Here is a 15,728-nt window from a genome sequence, read left to right as displayed (position 1 = left end):
CCCCATCGCTTTCGTCCTTCTTTTTTTTCTTTTTTTCCCCCTGCTGCTGCGTGTTTGCGTTCGCTGCTCGCATTTCCATGGGCGCTTCTCCGAGCGCCGGCCGTTCCCCTCCTTCGCTCGGCGCCTCCGCCGTTGCCGCCGTCCGCGCGAGTGTTGTGCCGGTCTGCTTAATTGCGCCTCCTCTTTCCTTCCTGCCTTCCTTCTCACCCCGCCCCCTCGCGCTGCGCCGAAGAGGGGCGGAGTTTCTGCGGAGCGCGACGGTGGCCCCGCGCCCGCAGCGTGTCTTCCGGCGTTGCCCGCGCTATGGCCGCGGCGATGTGCGGCTGCCCCCGGGACGCACTTCTGTGGGAGCACGGCCGCCGCACTGCGGGCGACTCGGCTGCTGCTCTGCGGCCCTGGCGGGTGCGCGGGCGCTCCCGGCTGTTGCGGCGGCGGCCTGTCGCCGCGATGGCGCCTTTCGCTGTCGCGTGGGTGCGCTTCACTCCCGGAACAACGCGGCCGCGCGGCAGCGCTGCCTTCCCTCCTGTGGGCAACGGTGCTTGTGCGGGGGTGCCTGTTTCTATTGGTGTTCTGTGGCCCGCCTCTCCGCGGGGGGTTGTCGGCGGGCGGCGGAGTTGCCCAAGCTCTCGCTGGTGGTGGTCGGCGCGTCTGGTGGGCGGGGCGCGCCGCCGTCTCTTCCTTTTCCTGTTGCCTCGTTGCTCCGCTGCCCGCGTGTCTGCCGCTGCGGTGCTCAGCAGTTTTTTGCGCCTTCCGCGAGCAGCTGCTGCGGCGCGTTCCCTACTTTTTGGGTGTTGTTGCTTGGGTTGCTGCAGTATTATCCTGCTTTCTTTCTTTCTGTGTTTTTTTTCTTACCTCTTGCGGGCAGTTCTATAAAGTTGTCGCCAATTTTCCTTGAAGTTCTCACGAACGTGGCTGGGTGCTCTGTGCTTCTGCTGCTGCTGCTGCTGTGGATGACTGCAAATAGGCCCGCTAGACTTCTCGTCCCCGCGCGATGCCCCAATTTCGCGGCCGTCTCCGGGGAATTCTTTCTTTTGTTTCTTGCCTTACACGCTCCACTGAGCGTCGTAGCAGCGGGGTATGTTTCTGCGACTGTTCCTGCGCAGGATGTGTTTCGCGTCGAGTTCTCCGGCTCTGAGTGGCCGTACGTGTATGAGACGCTGCTGCAGCACAGCAGCGCCCCGGCTGGGCAGAGGACGGTCTCCACGCTGATTAATCCGGTCGCTGCGGCGGTGGCGGATCTGCTGATGGCCTCCTTGTCGGCACCGCCTGGTGTGACGGGATTGAGCGTGCGTGGCTGCCACTTTGGCCCAGGGGAGGGCCTCGCGGTCGTCTACGCCGTGACGCGGTTTGAGGGCGGCGGGGAGTTGACAGATGATGAAATCAGCGCCCTTGTGCGCCGCGCCGACACATCCTACCTGCAGTCGCTCTACTGGCAAAACGGCGGTCGTGCGACGGAGGCCATCGTCGTGAGGGAGGCCGCCCCTGATACGCCGAGGGAGAAGTGCGACCTTGGCTGCCGGTACGCAGTGGGCATCGCTCTTCCTGTTCTGTGCTGCGCGGTGATGTGCATTCCAATATTCATCTCGCTGGTGTCCCCGCGACGCACCAGCCTCAAGCTGGACCCGCCGCCGCCGCCGCCCGCGTGTGCGCAGGTGTGCTGCTCCCGCCACGCGGCGACGCTCACGTCGTCGTACAGGCTTTCCGGCGCGGCGGCGCCCTCGGAGCCCGACGATGGGCCCGTCGCCTCGGCGGCGGATGCGATGGAGGGGTACCCCGCCGGCTACCGGGTGCCGGAGGAGGCGGCGGAGACCGACGACGCGTACTACACCCGCGTCGCCCAGCAGGCGTTTGAGGCGGAGCGCAAGCGCCGCGAGGACGAGAATCGCTGGCGGCGGGCGAATGGCCTTCCGCTGCTGACAGAGCTACGGGAGTCGGCGAAGAAGCCGCGGGTGCTGGTGGTGGAGGATCGCCAGGAAACCGTGCAAAGCACACTCATGGACCTCGACCCGGAGGAGCGGGCAAAGCTGGAGCACGCGCCGCCGCAGGAGACGGAGGAGGAGGAGGAGCAGCAGCAGCAGGAGGTGTCCCCGGCGTTGGATGCACCGCAGCGGGGCGGCGTGGCCGACGACGCCGTGGCGCCGCAGGGCGCTCAGGGCTTCTACGCAACCGCCTCCTCCCTCGACCCGTACCGACCGAACCGGAAACCGTTTGTTCCCTCGTCAACGGTGGCGTCGGCGCGTGTCGTGGAGGTGCGGCACGACCCGCCGCATTCCCCGTCGCTTCTCTCCGTGCCGGCGCCCCTCACAGGTGGCAGCGCCGGGCAAGACGCGCCGGCAACTTCTCCCCACACGCCTCCGCCCACCGCACTACCACCAGGGGAGCCTGAAGCCGGCACAACCCCCCTGTCCGTCGTGGAGCGTCGGAAAATGCCGCTGCGCGACACCGGCCTCATTGGCGGAGAGATTCTTGCACGGGCCCCCTCGGCCGCCGAGGCGCGTGGGTCAAAAGGCAGTTCAGGCTCAAGTCTGCGGTGGCCCCTGTCTAAAGAAAGCCGCAGCGGCACTCCGGACTCTAACGCAAAGTAGAAGCTTCTAAGCGTGGAAGGAGACCTCACGTGCGGAGCTGCGAAGAGTTTTCTTTTTCTCGTGCCCATTTTTCGTTGGGTTTTTCTTTTTTTTCTTGAGGCATGCATGTATGCAGTTCTCTCTCCCTTTATATGTATCTGCATGTGAGTGTGTATGTGAGTGTAGGTGAGAAACTGAAGTGTGCGTGACAGTGTAACAGTGCAGGAGGGCCTCTAGCGAGCGAAGGAAAGAAAGAGATGAGGAAGGATGAGCTGTTGAAGAGAATGTCATTCATGGACCGCACCAAGTTCAGTGGTATGCACAGTGAGGCCTTGGCTATTTTTAAGCCGGACTTTTCTGTGGCTTGGTCTGCGGCCGCATTTATTGCCAATTTCACCTTTCGATGTCTTTGCTGTTAATGTCTCTATGAACATGCATGGCTGTATGTGAGTGTTTTTTTTTTGCGGGGGAAAGAGCGATGTATATAAATAAATATATATACGGGTGCTATTTAATGCCCTTTCTTTTTGTTTCTTTTTTGGGACGGCGAGTGCGTGGAGGCCGCAGTGAAGGAAGTGGCCCCTGTTGGCCTTCGTTGGTGTTGGCAGGATGTGTGTGTGCGTGCGTGTGTGCCTTGCTCGTTGCAGGGCAGGGAATGGCTTTCTCCATCCTTTTTTTTCTTTTTGTCCCTCCTCCCTTTGTTGTTATTTTACTCCTGCCGTTGCACCCCGCAGCGGAGTTCCCTCGGCTTTTTCTTCGCAGCGTCACGGCATTCATCTGCGCTGTGGCGAAGGCCCGCTTGATGCGTTGGCGCCTGCTTGCGTCTCAGCAGCGGCAGCAGCGGCAGCAGCAGGATGCTCGGGGCGGGGACCTCCACGGCGGCGACGGAGGCGCGCAGGAAGTGGTGCCCGCTGCTCGAGCTTCTCTCCGCGGAGAGCGACGCGGCCGACGGGGCGCCGGTGTCGCTGATGATTGTTGCCCACGTCACGTACCGCTCCTCGTTGCTGGCGCGGGCGCTGCGTCGCTGGCGGAACCGCGCCGCCGCCGTCGTGGAGACGCGGCGCTGCCAGGCGTGCGTGGCGGCGGAGTGGTACGCGAGGCGCCGCCTGTTTCTCTTCTTCCGGGCCTGGCAGTGGCGCTATAGAGAACGCTGGCGGGACAAAGCCAACGCTGCAGCCGCACAGAGGCACTGCCTTGCCGCGGCGCTGAGGCGGGGACTGAAGGCGTGGGGGATGTGGGTACGCGCGAGGCGGGAGGCGAGGGCGCAGGCGGCCGCCATGAGCGAGGGGCTTGCGAGGGCGCTTCTCCTGCGCTGCTGGCTTGCCTGGCACCGCCACTCCCTGCAGTGCATTGCGTACACCAGGGTAGCGACTGCGGCGGCGCGGTGGCGCCGGCAGTCGTGTTGGATGGCCTGGAGACTTGTGGCGTGGCGACGAAGCGCTCGTCGCCTGCGCGTGGCCGGGCTCCTTCTGCACCTTCCCGCAGCCTGGACGGCGAGTTACCGGCTGCCGGTCACGAGGAGCGGCTCTGAGCGTCCGCCGCCTTCTCCCCACGCCCGCCTCCTTTCTGAGCACGTGGCGTCTGAGTCGCTTGCGATGCGGTTCTACTGGATTCGTTGGCTTGGCGAGACCGCGCGGCGGCGCGGTATGCGGCTGCGCAGGTATGAGGCGGCCCTGGCGCGCATAGCGCAACATAGAGACGGGCGTGCCAGGTCCTGCGGCTATCAACGGTGGCTCCTGCGCACGGTCAGCACACTCCACAGCCGGCGAACCGCCCTTGTCGCCCGTTGTAGGTACTTCTACAAATGGCTCCTCTTCGCCGAGCGGCAGGCGTTGTGTGAGCGGCGGTGGAGCGACTTGGCGCGCCGTTGCAAATCCCGCGTCGTGCAGCACTGGAGGGAGCGCACACTCCGGAGGCGGCTGTGCAGGCAACACGTTGCCCAAGCGGGTGAATGCTACGCGGCCGCACTGCGAAGCCGCCTGCTTCCCCTCTCCTTTCACAGGTGGATGCGACGCACGCAGTCGCGGCGTGAGTACAGGGCGCTGGAGCAGGCTGCATACCACCGCCGCACAGAGCTTGTGCGCGAGCTCACCGTCAATCGCCTGCTGAGTAGTGTTCTCCTGACCTTTTGGCAGCCGTCAGGCGAAGAAACTGCGCCCAGGGGGGAGCCGCCGCCACAGAAGGCAAAAGGCACGGCCGCCGTCGCCCACGCAACTCCAACTGCCCCTGCTTCTGCTTCTGCTTCTGCTTCTGCTGCCGCTGCTGGTGTGGGCCCCGCCCCACACACGCCCAGTGAAGCAGCCATAGGCGTTGACCCTGTGGAGGCGCTTCGTCGGCGTCTCGTTGCCCGCTCCGCCGCCATTCCCCTCGTGGGGCGCATGAACCACGTGGGCGCCGCCGCACCGGCGACACGTGTTGCTGCGGGTGCTGCTGCTGGATGTGACAACTCCCCTGCCCCTCTGGCGGCTCACGCGACGTCTCCTCCGAGAGCCTCAAACACCCTCGCCGAGGACGCCTTCCCCTCGCCGCAACTCGCTGCCCTCACGCCCGCTGCCTCGTTCAACACTTCAATGGCAACTGCCTGTCTCGACGCCTCAGTTAGCGTTGCGGAAGGCAAGAATCTGCTCTTGACGTACCGTGCGATGTTGGCTACTGCCTCGGCGGAGCGTGAGGAGACTCGCATACTTCGCGAGAAGCTCCGGCTGTATTCTGCCCAGAGACAAAGCCGCACGGGCTGCGAGAGACGAATTCAGCAGGCGGAGGCGCAGCTGCAGCATCGTCTTCTTTTGCTTCAGCAACGGGACTTGGATCGCCAGGCACTGCGGGCGCAGGTGCTGCAGATGGCAAGGCAGCTGGAGGTGGTGCTACAACCCCCCGACACTTTCACTGGCCCTCCGGTGGAGGGACGGAAATAGAGCGCGGTGCGAGGGTCTGTGCTGATTCGTGTGTGCAGGTCCTTTTTTTTCGTCGCGGTGTGTGTGTGTGTGTGTGTGTGTCTTTCCGTTGTTTGCTCCGCATCCTTGTTTGTCGCAACTACGCAGGCGCGTGCCCCCCGTATCCGTGCATGGCTGCGTGGGAGTCTGCCGCCACTCCTACTCTCGTTGGCACGCCCAGCGTCAACCATGCAGTGCCGCGCCGCCACTTTCTCCGCGTGGCTCTTGAGGAAATTCATCGATGTGTTGCCAACGCTTTTTGCTTCTGCCGGGCGGTGTGTGTGTGCTTTTTTTTGTTATTGCCTTGCCCCTCTGAACCACGTTTCCCGCCCTCTCCCTCTTTCTCTCGCTCGGCAGATCGCCCCACAAAGCATCGTATTATGGGCTCCTGTTGCCCCTGCCTGCGGGCCTCACACGCACTGGAGTTCGCCAAACCCTCACGCGCGCCACCCGACCCGGAGCTCTTCCCGCGGTACTTCCAGAACAAACAGGGACTGTGGCTGCGCTTTGCGGAATGGGCGCCGCCTCGCGACGTGCCCGACGTCCGCGCGGTGCTGTTCATCATCAGCGGCGTTGCGGAGCACACGGCGCGGTACGACGCCGTGGCACTCGCGTTTGCCCGCGCGGGCTACTATGTCTTCTGCATGGACAATCAAGGGGCCGGCGGGAGCGAGGGTAAGCGGCTCTACGTGGAAAACTTCGACGATTTCGTGGACGACTTTGTGCTGTTTAAGAAAATTGTGCTTTCCCGCTACCCGGACTACGCGACCCTGCCGTGCTGCCTCTTGGGGCACTCTATGGGCGGCCTCATCGCGGCACACGTCGCGCTACGTGACCCAGACGCGTGGACCGCCGTCGTCCTCAGCGGCCCGGCCCTCGAATTGGACCCAAAACTGACCACGCCCTTCATGCGCTGGCTTGTGCCGAAGGTTTCCAGGTGCTTCCCGAAGCTCGGTGTAAAGACACTCGACGTCAACCTCATCAGCAAGAACAGCCAAGTTGTGGAGCTTGCCAAGCAGGACCCATTTATGTCCTCCGCCTCTCTCACGGCACGCTGGGGGGCGGAGATGCTGCGCGCCATCGACGAATTCTGGAAAAAAGTGGATAAGGCTACCTTTCCGCTGCTCATCGTTCACGGCGGAGACGACCGCCTGTGCGCCATCAGCGGCTCTCGTCGGTTCGCCGAGTTGGCGCCCTCAAGCGACAAGAAATTTATTGCGTATGATGGGTTGTCGCACGAGGTTCTCAACGAGGTGTCATGGAGGGAGGTTTTGAGGGACGTTCAGTCCTTCGTGGACAGCCACTGCCCTTCTAGATAGACGGTCATGTCATTTTCGGTTCTCCTTGGGTGAGCTTTGCTTTGTGTCTATCTTTATCTATATACACGTGCTATACAGAGCTCCCTGTTTCTTACGGGAGAGGTATTATTTTGCAGTTTTCTGTACGACGTCCATTTTTTTTTTGTGTGTGTGGGGGGTGGCTGGTGGCAGCTGCCACCTCACGGCACTTGTGCCCCGGCCCTGAATTCGCGGCGGCGTCGCAGAGCTGCGCTGGGCCACTGATCGGCGGCTGTGGGGGCCACACCGGCTGCGGGAGTTGGTGGCTTGGGGGACAGGGGCGGCCCGCGCGATTGCATCTGGTGGCTGCCACGTGTGTGCGTTGGGTTCCGCAGCGTCAGGGAAGGGGGCAAAACAAAAAAAAACGGAGGGGAAAAAACGACTTTTTGATTTTTCGTTGTTGTCTGCCTGTTTGTTTGCGAGTGTGTGTTCGGCGCAGCGGCCTTATAGCTGAGGCAATCATTCCGCACGGAGTACACAGGCCGTGAGTTGTCGTCTGGCGCTGAAGCTCTAGCGTACATGGCGCCTGCTTCTCCCTCTCTCTCTTCCTCTCTCTCGCTCTGTGTCTGGTTGCGGGCATACGGCGCGGCTGCCGGTTCGCGACTCCACCAGCGACGCCTTGTGCGGGCATACCTCTGTCGCTGATATATATACATGTCGTTGGCTTCTGCGTTGCCGGGTGAGGAGTTGTCGCAACCGTTTGCGCCTCCTGCTAGGCTCTCGCTCTCGCTCTTTCTCTTTCTCGGTGTTTTTGCCGCGGCGGGGGCCCTTTTGTTTGTGGGTTTGCTTGTTTTCTGTTTTGGTCTCTGCCCGCACGTTGTCTCTGCCACGCGCGCCTGCCGTGCCGTTTTCGCGTTTTGCCGCCGAGGCAGGAAAAAAGGGACGAGAGAGCGCGCGCCGCACGAGCAAAGCGGCAGCCACACGTGCGTCACCGCAGGCCAGTCCAGCAGGGAGACGGGGGGAGGCGCGAGGCGGAGGACACCGAGGCGGACAGGCGAGGGGAGCGAAAAAGAATAAAGAAAAATAAAACACAATAAACAACAAGAAAAAAAAAGAAAAAAAAAAAGAGCGATGCCCCGTCGAGGCGAGTGCCGGCCGCGCCCAGCAGCGCATCCGCTGCTGCTGCTGCTGCTGCTGCTTTTCCTGGCGGCGGCAGCGGCCTCATTTCTTGGCGCCGACGCCGCCTCGACCACCGTTGGCAGCGGCGAGAAGTTGTGCCTGCAGGAGGTGGTGCCGCCGCAGAGCCGGGTGACGTTTCAGTTCCAGGTGGTCAGCGGCGGCAACCGCGACATCCGCGCCTCCGTCGCGGACCAGGACGGGAAAGTCCTCCGCGAGTGGGCGGAGACGACGGAGGGGATATACGAGGTGCTCGCCCAGGGCGGCACGAAGGCCATCGTCGCCTGCCTCGACAACAGCTACGCACACTACACCCCGAAGCTGGTCGTCTTTCACTTCCGCTACCACGTCGACTACACCTCCGTGGCGAAGAAGGAGGAGCTGGACCCGGTGGAGCGGAAGGTGGAGCACATATCCGCCACAATGCGGGAGGTGGAGGCGCTGCAGATGCAGCTGCGCTCCCAGCAGAAGGAACACAGGGCGACGGTGGAGGATTCGAACGAGCGCCTGCTCGTCTGGAGCGTGTTTCAGGTCCTTGCGCTGGTCGTCATGAGCGTCTTCCAGCTGTATTTCTTGAAGCGATTCCTAGAGCGCAAGTCGTTTCTGTGAGGTGCGGTGGAAGGGGAGTGAGGCCGCGTGGGCGGCGCCACGGCTTTCGCTCTGCGGCACCCCGTCCTTGGGCGTCACTCCACGGCAGCGCGGCGCGTATGTAGCGGATGCCGGGGTGGGGGACCCATGGTGCTAGTAACGAGGAAGGCAGGTAATAGGGCAGACGGGAGGAAAAACAAAGTAGCAGGAAGACACAGCGATGGGGGAGGAGACGCCAAGAGGAGGAAACGGCTACGCAGCCTAGCTGGCGATGGCTTTCCGCAACGTGGATTGAACGGGGAAAGAATGCTTGTAGCTTCCGACGCCGCCGTGCCCCTTTTTTGTGGGAGGACGTGAGCCTTGCCACAACACCTTCCTCCCATTTTTTTTCTATTATTATTTTGCTTCTTGGCTTCCACGCTTCCGTACCCCGCACGCTCGCGCATTTTGTGTGTGTGTGTGTGTGCGTCTGTGTATTAGCCCTGCTTATCCGCTTCACGTCATTTGCCTTCACACTGCACTCCTGAAGAAGCAGCAGCTGCGTGGGAGGCCATTGGAACGGGAGGGAATAGGTAAATGGGGCCGCGGACTCGCTTCTCCTTTGAGCTGAAGACGCCGCGGCGCCTGGGCGCAGTTCTGGCAGACCCGGTCTTCAAGGAGGCGCAACAGCGATGGGGGCTGCACAGTCAGACGCGTGTGTGCGCCTTCCGGTTTCAGCAGGACAACACCAGCAGCGCCGTGCAGGATGGTCTTGGCGGCGGCGGCGTCGTGGTTGCCGGTGCGCTGCGGTTCTCTGGGTTTCACAAAGGGATGCTGCAGGAGTTTCTCGTCTCTCTCTTTGACTCTACCGCGGTGCGTGCGGCACTCGCGCTTCGTGCTGCGCCCCAAGCAGCGGGCGACGCCGTGCAGTACACCGAGCTGCACTGTCGGTGGACGACCTTGGAGCCGTTTATGCGCCTTGTCGAGGCGGGTGTCGTGCGGCGTGTGGAGCCGCAGGAGGATGTTCCCCGTGACGAGGCAGAGGCGGCCCTATTTGACGGCGCCGTCCATTTCCCCGTCGTCCGGCGCGCGGAGGTGTACCTTCCGCACGACATCGCCGTGACTGACGAGCTGCGGGCGCTCTTCCTGCTTTCCCCCAGCCGCGCCATGTGCGACGCGGAGGACGAGGAGGAGGCGTGGAACACGTTTAGCTACGGCTCCGGCGCGAAGCTTTCACTTGCGACGCTTCGCCGAATTTTCAGCGAGGCGGAGCGTGCCGAGTTTTTGTACCACATTGTATGGCGCTTTGTGGCGGGCGGCGGCAACAACAACCAGTGGGACGAGGACCTGGGCGTGTACCTGGACCTGGCGCGTGCGTGGTACAAGAGCCTTGTCGCCATCCGTGCGGTGCACGCGGGCGAGGCGACGGCTGTCGCAGGCGGCATGGACGAGCCCGATCGGGCCGCGGAGGCGGACAGTGGTGCGCTGGTCGCGGAGGTGGTCTCAACGGTGGTTGCTGTGCAGGCGGTGGGCGGACTCTCCCTCTTTAGCAGAGCCGACGAGGTGGAGCCCAGTAACTTGAACTACTGCTACGTCTGCATCGACCCGGTGGAGGCGGAGGTGGTGGTCTGGTACCACTGCCTCTAGCGCCACCCACGCACTACGCTTCCCTTTCCTTCTTCTTTTTTTTGTGTGTGCGTAGCCTCGTTACATCTTTGTTTTTTCCTTCGCACGCATATATGCGGGGGGAGGGTGAATGATGCTGGCAATGACGCTTGTGCGGAGAGACGGACCAAGGGAAATCCAGCAGCACAAAGAGGTGTGGGGGGGGGGCGATGAATCCCGTGGACGCCACCTGCGCGCCACTGTGTTTTTTTTTCCCCTACTGTTTCTGGTCCCGAGCAGGGGACTTCTTGCCGCTGGGGGCTGGGGGTGGACACACAACTCACCACTTTCTTTGCTTCCTCGTTGTTGCGGTGGCACAACACAAAACAACAACAACAACAACAACAACAAAACAAAAAGCTCCTCTGCTCGTGTCGATTGCACCGGCAAGGCGGGTAGTTGGCGGCATGAAAAGCAAATACGCACAGGTGGAGACGATCGGCAACGTGGCCGGGCGAGTCATTATTGTGGGCGACATTCACGGCTGCCTCACCCAACTGCAGGAGCTGTTGGCGGCCGCGGCCTTCGTAAAGGGCAGGGATGCGGTGATCAGCGTTGGGGACCTGGTGAACAAGGGGCCGGACTCGGTCGGCGTCGTGCGTCTGCTGCGGGGCATTGGCGCACGCGCGGTGCTCGGCAACCATGACGCCAAGCTGCTCAAACTTCGGAAAAAGTTGCGCAAAAATGGGGCGCTCACCGGGAAGCAAAGAAGCTCGAGTTTGGCCCTGCTCGCCACGACGCTGCCGCAGGATGTTGAGGAGTATTTGTCACGCCTGCCGCACATTCTTCGCATCCCCGCCCACAACCTGCTGGTGGTGCACGCGGGCCTTCACGTCCAGCGCCCTCTCGAGCAGCAGTTGGTGGATGAGGTGACCACGACGCGCAACCTCGTTGCGCACGGGCCCGGGCCGCACACCGCGTCCGAGGATACAACCGAGGGCGTGCCGTGGGCCTCGCTGTGGCGAGGTCCGGAGACGGTTCTCTTTGGCCACGACGCCAGACGGGGCCTCCAGCGGTACCCGTACGCGATTGGATTAGACACGCGGTGCGTGTACGGCGGGGAGCTCACCGCCGTCGTCTACCCCGGCGAACGCCTCATCGCCGTGCCTGGCTGGTGTTCCCTGCCGTCGAAGGTGTGAGGGGCATGTGGGGCATCTGTTTCACGTGGGAAGCCTGCATGTTCCATTCCCTTTTGGGCGTGCGACACGCTCGCGCGGGTTCACGCAGACGACAATTTGTTTCTATTTGCCATCCCGGGTGGCGCCGGAGCTTCAGTGCACCTGCGCTGACGCCTGCGAAGGTGTACCGCAGCGGAGGAGGGGGGGGGGGAAAGGCGAGGCGCAGCCGTGAGAAGGGACATGGATAGTTCCCCGCATGGACGAGTTTTTTTTTTGTTGTGTGTGTGCTCACTCTTGCTCTCTCTCCATTTATATTTTTCTTTCTACGTCTCCTCCTCTCTGTGCTTGAGGTTGACTCTCTTGTTGCTGTGTCGGTGCGTCTCTGCTGCTTCAGCGCGGCTGAGGAGCCAATTGTTGTAGCTGCAGCCTTTCCGCTTTCCTCTGGGTCTTCATTTATCCTTTGGGCTGCGCCAGTGCTCTCTGCATGGCGTTCTCCGTGTGTTACGTGACGACCCCGTCGATGGAGGTGGCGCGGGAGCTCTCGCGGCGGCTGGTCGTGGGCAGGATGGCGGCCTGCGTGAACATCATTCCCACCGTGGCCTCCGTGTACCAGTGGGAGGGCCGCCTGCAGGAGGAGAGCGAGTGCCTGATGATGATAAAGACGCAGACGGCGCGCGTCGAGGAGGTCGTCGCGGAGGTGACGCGTCACCACCCGTACGACGTGCCGGAGGTGATCAGCGTGCCGATGGGGCCCGGCAGCGCGGGGTACCTGCAGTGGGTGGCGGCGTCCACAACGCCGGGCTGAGCCGGCGCGGGCGCCTCCGCCGACGCGTGGGTGAGAAGCGGGGGGACTGCGTGTGTGCGTGTGTGTGGGGTGGGTGTCTACACCCGACGCTGCTGCTTCTCCACTCTCCCTTTCCTTCCTCCTCTGTCTCCGTCTGAGTGTGTGTGTGTGTGTGTGTGACGGGGCACGACGCCTCCCCCACAGTTTTTTCGTGTGTTTTTTCCCCCCTTTTCGCCTTTTTCTTCTCTTCGCCTTTGCCGCCTCTCTTCCGCGGCCGCTCCCGCAAAAAGTACCACAACCGCAACTCCGCGAGGAGCACCACGAGCGAGCGCGGCCGCCGATTGCGTACGGCTGTGCACACTCTTTGCGCCCCTCGACGAAGACCCGCACGCTTGCAAGCGACGCAGCAGCAGCAGCAGCACCCGCTGCAGGAACCACGCGGATGGCCAACGCGCCTGTCGTCAACAACTACTACGTCCACGAGGACGCGCAGGTGCCGGTTCCGCTCTTCTTCACGCCGAATGTGTCGATGGAGGCTCTCGCACTGAGCCAACAGACGAGTGCCTCCGGCCTGCGTGGGAAGCGCGGGCGGGAGCAGACGCGGCGCGAGTATCGCGTCAACGGCGTCGCCGTGAGAACGGCAGGCCCCGCTGCGGCTGAGAAAAGTCTTCAGGGCGACGCCATGGCTGTGGACCCGTATGCGAAGGGCCACCAAGGCCCGCTGCGGCCCATCTCCAGCGAGGAGGAGCGCTCCCTCCTGGACGAGTCCATAGACTACTACAGACGCGCGAAGCTCCCACGAAAGGAACCCCTGACGTTGCCGGGCGGCGAGGGCGCCTCTGCGGAGAACAGTGCCGCCGCGCTGCGCGCTGAGCTGCGGCGACTGCAGGAGCAGCATGACCAGCTAAGCAAACTTGTGGAGGAGACGCGGGCGGAGCTGCAACGCAGCCGTGAGGCGCTTGAGCGCTCGGAGGAGGGTGCGCGGCGCTGCGTCCAGGACCTGCGCGTGGAGGTGGCGCAGCTGCAGAAGCACGTGGAGCTGATGGATGGGCGGCAGTCGTCGCTTGAGGGGACCGTCGGGTCCTTCAGGGGGCTGCAGGCGCTGGTGGACACCGTCCGCGGCGACGTCGCCGCGCTCCGCGGTGAAGTGAACCAAAAGTCTACCGCCATCGCCCTTTTAGAGAGGTCCGTCGACGACGCCAAGAGGCAAACGGCGGCCCGCCCAGCGGCGACGGAAGTGCCGTCGTTCGCGCGCCCTCCCGTGAACCCCACCGCGACGGCGACTGAGGCCAACCCTGCAAAGGCCTCAGCAGCGCCAGCGAACCCTTTTGCATTCGGAGGCGGCGCCACCGCCGCGACTGGGACGGGGCTCGCCTCTGCTGCGAAGGCCGATGCAACTCGCTCCGGGCCTGCAGCCGAGCAGACGAATCCCTTTTCGTTTGGTGGAGCCGCAGCAAGCACGCCGGCGACCGCGCCGGGGTTCGGGGCTCCCGCAATGACGCTGAGGACACCCGGCGAGGGCTCCGCATCGATGCCCAAGAATCCGTTTTCGTTCGGCGCACCCTCGGCGAGTGCAGCGGCCGTGACTCCCTCCGGCCCCGGTGGTGCGACGACTTTGACCGAGCCCGCCGCAGGAGAGGCGACAGCGACTCTGGCGGCCACCGCCGCCGCAGCTGCTCCGCCTAGTGGCGCCGGCAGTGCACCCGCCCCCGCCTTTGGCGCCAAGGCAGCGGAGGCGGGCGGCAACTCCGCTGCCAACGAGGGGTTTGGGTTCCCAACGGAGTCCGCCAGGCCGCCACAGGCGCCGTGGCCGACTGTGGCCCCTCCCACCGCTGCCGCCGGCTCCAATCCCTTTAGCGCCTCCTCGGGGGCGGGGGCGTTTACGGCTTTTCCCAGCGCCTCCAACGCGACGGCGTTTTCTCCGTTTGGGTCGACGGGTGCTGCCCCCGCGGCGCCGTCAAACCCGTTCGCTGCGCCCGCGTCCGTAGGCGCTCCCGCCGGCGCCGCCTCTGGTCTGCCGGGCGCTGCGTCGTTCGCCCAGCCATTATCCTCCCCCGTCGTGTTCAACATGGGCGCAGGGCCGGCTGCAGGCGACGAGTCCTCCGGTCTGCAGCACAAAAAGCGGCTGCGCAAACACTACTAGCGCCGTCTGCCGCGACGCCGCGGCGGTCACTGGCGATGCGGGGGAGGGGGGCCGTCATGTGGTGCACATCTGTTGGGCGGCCGGTTCTGGCTGAGGCGGTCAGTGGAGCAGCAGGAGGCGAAGCGAGGGCGCGTGCGTGCGAGAAGCAGAGAGAGGGAGGGGAAAGAAGAAAAGGAAATAAGCAGAGGAGCCGTATAGCAGGCGCAGCTCAAACCGTGCAACTGCCGCCGCAAAATATAAAAGAAAAAGAAGTAAACGGAAGAGGCATGAAATATATATATATATATTTATATTTATATAAACAAAGCCCGAAAAGGGGAAGTAGGGTGGACCGAGTCGAAGAATAAAGAAACGGAACTTATTCCTTTTTGGCTTACTTTTCGTTTTCTTTTTTTTCCCCCTTCCTGCTCCTGTGAATAGGGCTCGGGGGCGGCTCAACGCCGTTTTTCCCACACGATGGACGGACAAGCACGCAGCTGCACCGGGGACACTCGTCCCTTAGTTTGCAGCCACGGAGGCCTTCTCAGTGAAGACTGCTGTGCCCCCCTCTTCTTATGCTCTGCTGCTGCTTCCGTGCGCGCTGTCACTCTCGCTTCTGTCGCTTTTCTTCCGCCGTACACCCCCTTTAGTGCTCTCTCTCTCTCACACACACACTTACACACACACGCACTCCGCACGGCAGTTGACAGCGGGGGGCGGGAGAGTGGGAAGAGGCATAACCGGCAGTGAGAACCAACGCCGCCGGCCACCGAGTGGAGCGTGCGGCGGCCGGGGCACGTTCAAAATGCGGGTGGGCGTCGGTGCATTTCGAAGGACGCGGTCCTCACCACTTGCCCGGCTCGCCCCGCAGGCATCGACGAGGGCTGCGGCGTCGGCACCGACCCGCGGCACTTCGGCGACGGAGGAGTTTTCTTCTGTTGCCCCGCCAGCCGATAGCGCGGCGGAGGGCCATGCGGCGGGGGGGCTGGCTGCAGCTGCGGCCGCGGTGGAGGCAGACGGCGAGCAATGCGGTTCCCGCCCCACCGCCACGTCCAGGCAGCCCACCGTAGTCAGCGCCGCGGCTGCGATGGCACCGCCGCCCTCGTTAGCTGCCGCGGCACCAACACCGCCACAACAGCGCCGCCGACCACAGTTTTCGTTTCTTAGCCATCCAGACGATCGCCCCGCACGCACTGCCTTGTCTGTCCATGTGGTGCCAAACAACACACCGAAGCCGCTGCTTCCCATGTGGGCGTCCAGCCTCACCTCACCGCTGTTGGGAAAGCAGCGTCTGCTTGTCGAGAACTGGATCTCCACGGACAGTATGGGGACAGTGCCGGAGGAACAGGTCGCGGAATTCCTTGCTTGGTTGCGGCGGCTGTGCACAGCCCGTGGTCATACCCTGTTTCTGCAACAGCTTGAGGATAACGTTGAGTTTTACTTGCGAGCGTACCACACACGTGGCCTGATTGCCCGCAAACAATTTAAGGCAGGTGAGATGATCTTGGCGATTCCTCTTACA

General features: G+C 63.2%; 9 protein-coding genes across 9 annotated transcripts in view, besides 14 other annotated features; all 9 read left to right on the top strand.

The window, feature by feature from the left end:
• Window positions 1-77: 77 nt before the first annotated feature.
• Tco025E_03349 (uncharacterized protein) lies at window positions 78-2,585 on the top strand (the record flags this gene model as incomplete). The annotated part of the gene is made up of 1 exon (XM_029370268.1): window positions 78-2,585. One exon carries the CDS (start codon window positions 78-80, stop codon window positions 2,583-2,585), a length of 2,508 nt encoding a protein of 835 aa, XP_029229587.1.
• A 128-nt stretch (window positions 2,586-2,713) lies between these two features.
• Window positions 2,714-2,779: a microsatellite.
• Window positions 2,780-3,174: 395 nt separating this feature from the next.
• Window positions 3,175-3,196: a microsatellite.
• Window positions 3,197-3,390: 194 nt separating this feature from the next.
• Window positions 3,391-3,417: a microsatellite.
• Window position 3,418: 1 nt separating this feature from the next.
• On the top strand, window positions 3,419-5,479 carry Tco025E_03348 (putative leucine-rich repeat protein (LRRP); the record flags this gene model as incomplete). The annotated part of the gene is made up of 1 exon (XM_029370267.1): window positions 3,419-5,479. The coding sequence occupies one exon, from the start codon at window positions 3,419-3,421 to the stop codon at window positions 5,477-5,479; it is 2,061 nt and encodes a 686-aa protein (XP_029229586.1).
• Window positions 5,480-5,536: 57 nt separating this feature from the next.
• Window positions 5,537-5,560: a microsatellite.
• Window positions 5,561-5,628: 68 nt separating this feature from the next.
• Window positions 5,629-6,816, top strand: Tco025E_03347 (monoglyceride lipase; the record flags this gene model as incomplete). Its single annotated transcript, XM_029370266.1, has 1 exon — window positions 5,629-6,816. One exon carries the CDS (start codon window positions 5,629-5,631, stop codon window positions 6,814-6,816), a length of 1,188 nt encoding a protein of 395 aa, XP_029229585.1.
• Window positions 6,817-7,365: 549 nt separating this feature from the next.
• Window positions 7,366-7,402: a sequence feature (GA-rich).
• A 202-nt stretch (window positions 7,403-7,604) lies between these two features.
• Window positions 7,605-7,634: a sequence feature (A-rich).
• Window positions 7,635-7,840: 206 nt separating this feature from the next.
• Window positions 7,841-7,900: a microsatellite.
• Window positions 7,901-7,905: 5 nt separating this feature from the next.
• Window positions 7,906-8,559, top strand: Tco025E_03346 (endosomal P24B protein; the record flags this gene model as incomplete). The annotated part of the gene is made up of 1 exon (XM_029370265.1): window positions 7,906-8,559. The coding sequence occupies one exon, from the start codon at window positions 7,906-7,908 to the stop codon at window positions 8,557-8,559; it is 654 nt and encodes a 217-aa protein (XP_029229584.1).
• Window positions 8,560-8,986: 427 nt separating this feature from the next.
• Window positions 8,987-9,013: a microsatellite.
• A 101-nt stretch (window positions 9,014-9,114) lies between these two features.
• Window positions 9,115-10,164, top strand: Tco025E_03345 (uncharacterized protein; the record flags this gene model as incomplete). The annotated part of the gene is made up of 1 exon (XM_029370264.1): window positions 9,115-10,164. One exon carries the CDS (start codon window positions 9,115-9,117, stop codon window positions 10,162-10,164), a length of 1,050 nt encoding a protein of 349 aa, XP_029229583.1.
• Window positions 10,165-10,498: 334 nt separating this feature from the next.
• Window positions 10,499-10,538: a microsatellite.
• Window positions 10,539-10,589: 51 nt separating this feature from the next.
• Tco025E_03344 (serine/threonine protein kinase) lies at window positions 10,590-11,321 on the top strand (the record flags this gene model as incomplete). The annotated part of the gene is made up of 1 exon (XM_029370263.1): window positions 10,590-11,321. The coding sequence occupies one exon, from the start codon at window positions 10,590-10,592 to the stop codon at window positions 11,319-11,321; it is 732 nt and encodes a 243-aa protein (XP_029229582.1).
• A 463-nt stretch (window positions 11,322-11,784) lies between these two features.
• Window positions 11,785-12,105, top strand: Tco025E_03343 (divalent cation tolerance protein; the record flags this gene model as incomplete). Its single annotated transcript, XM_029370262.1, has 1 exon — window positions 11,785-12,105. One exon carries the CDS (start codon window positions 11,785-11,787, stop codon window positions 12,103-12,105), a length of 321 nt encoding a protein of 106 aa, XP_029229581.1.
• A 47-nt stretch (window positions 12,106-12,152) lies between these two features.
• Window positions 12,153-12,182: a microsatellite.
• A 54-nt stretch (window positions 12,183-12,236) lies between these two features.
• Window positions 12,237-12,263: a microsatellite.
• Window positions 12,264-12,487: 224 nt separating this feature from the next.
• Window positions 12,488-12,515: a microsatellite.
• Window positions 12,516-12,526: 11 nt separating this feature from the next.
• Window positions 12,527-14,227, top strand: Tco025E_03342 (uncharacterized protein; the record flags this gene model as incomplete). Its single annotated transcript, XM_029370261.1, has 1 exon — window positions 12,527-14,227. The coding sequence occupies one exon, from the start codon at window positions 12,527-12,529 to the stop codon at window positions 14,225-14,227; it is 1,701 nt and encodes a 566-aa protein (XP_029229580.1).
• A 271-nt stretch (window positions 14,228-14,498) lies between these two features.
• Window positions 14,499-14,527: a microsatellite.
• A 343-nt stretch (window positions 14,528-14,870) lies between these two features.
• Window positions 14,871-14,897: a microsatellite.
• A 114-nt stretch (window positions 14,898-15,011) lies between these two features.
• Window positions 15,012-15,728, top strand: part of Tco025E_03341 (uncharacterized protein) — a gene marked incomplete at both ends in the record, with an annotated part of 834 nt that continues 117 nt past the window's right edge. Inside the window, one exon of the mRNA XM_029370260.1 lies at window positions 15,012-15,728. This exon is cut by the window's right edge and continues 117 nt beyond it. Within this exon, the coding sequence (XP_029229579.1) occupies window positions 15,012-15,728 (717 nt within the window).

This window comes from Trypanosoma conorhini, assembly GCF_003719485.1.
Source record: "Trypanosoma conorhini strain 025E chromosome Unknown Tco_14.4_contig_00149, whole genome shotgun sequence".
Taxonomy (NCBI): domain Eukaryota; phylum Euglenozoa; class Kinetoplastea; order Trypanosomatida; family Trypanosomatidae; genus Trypanosoma; species Trypanosoma conorhini.
Note: the sequence above shows the minus strand (reverse complement) of the source record. Positions and strands in the feature narration are given on the sequence as shown.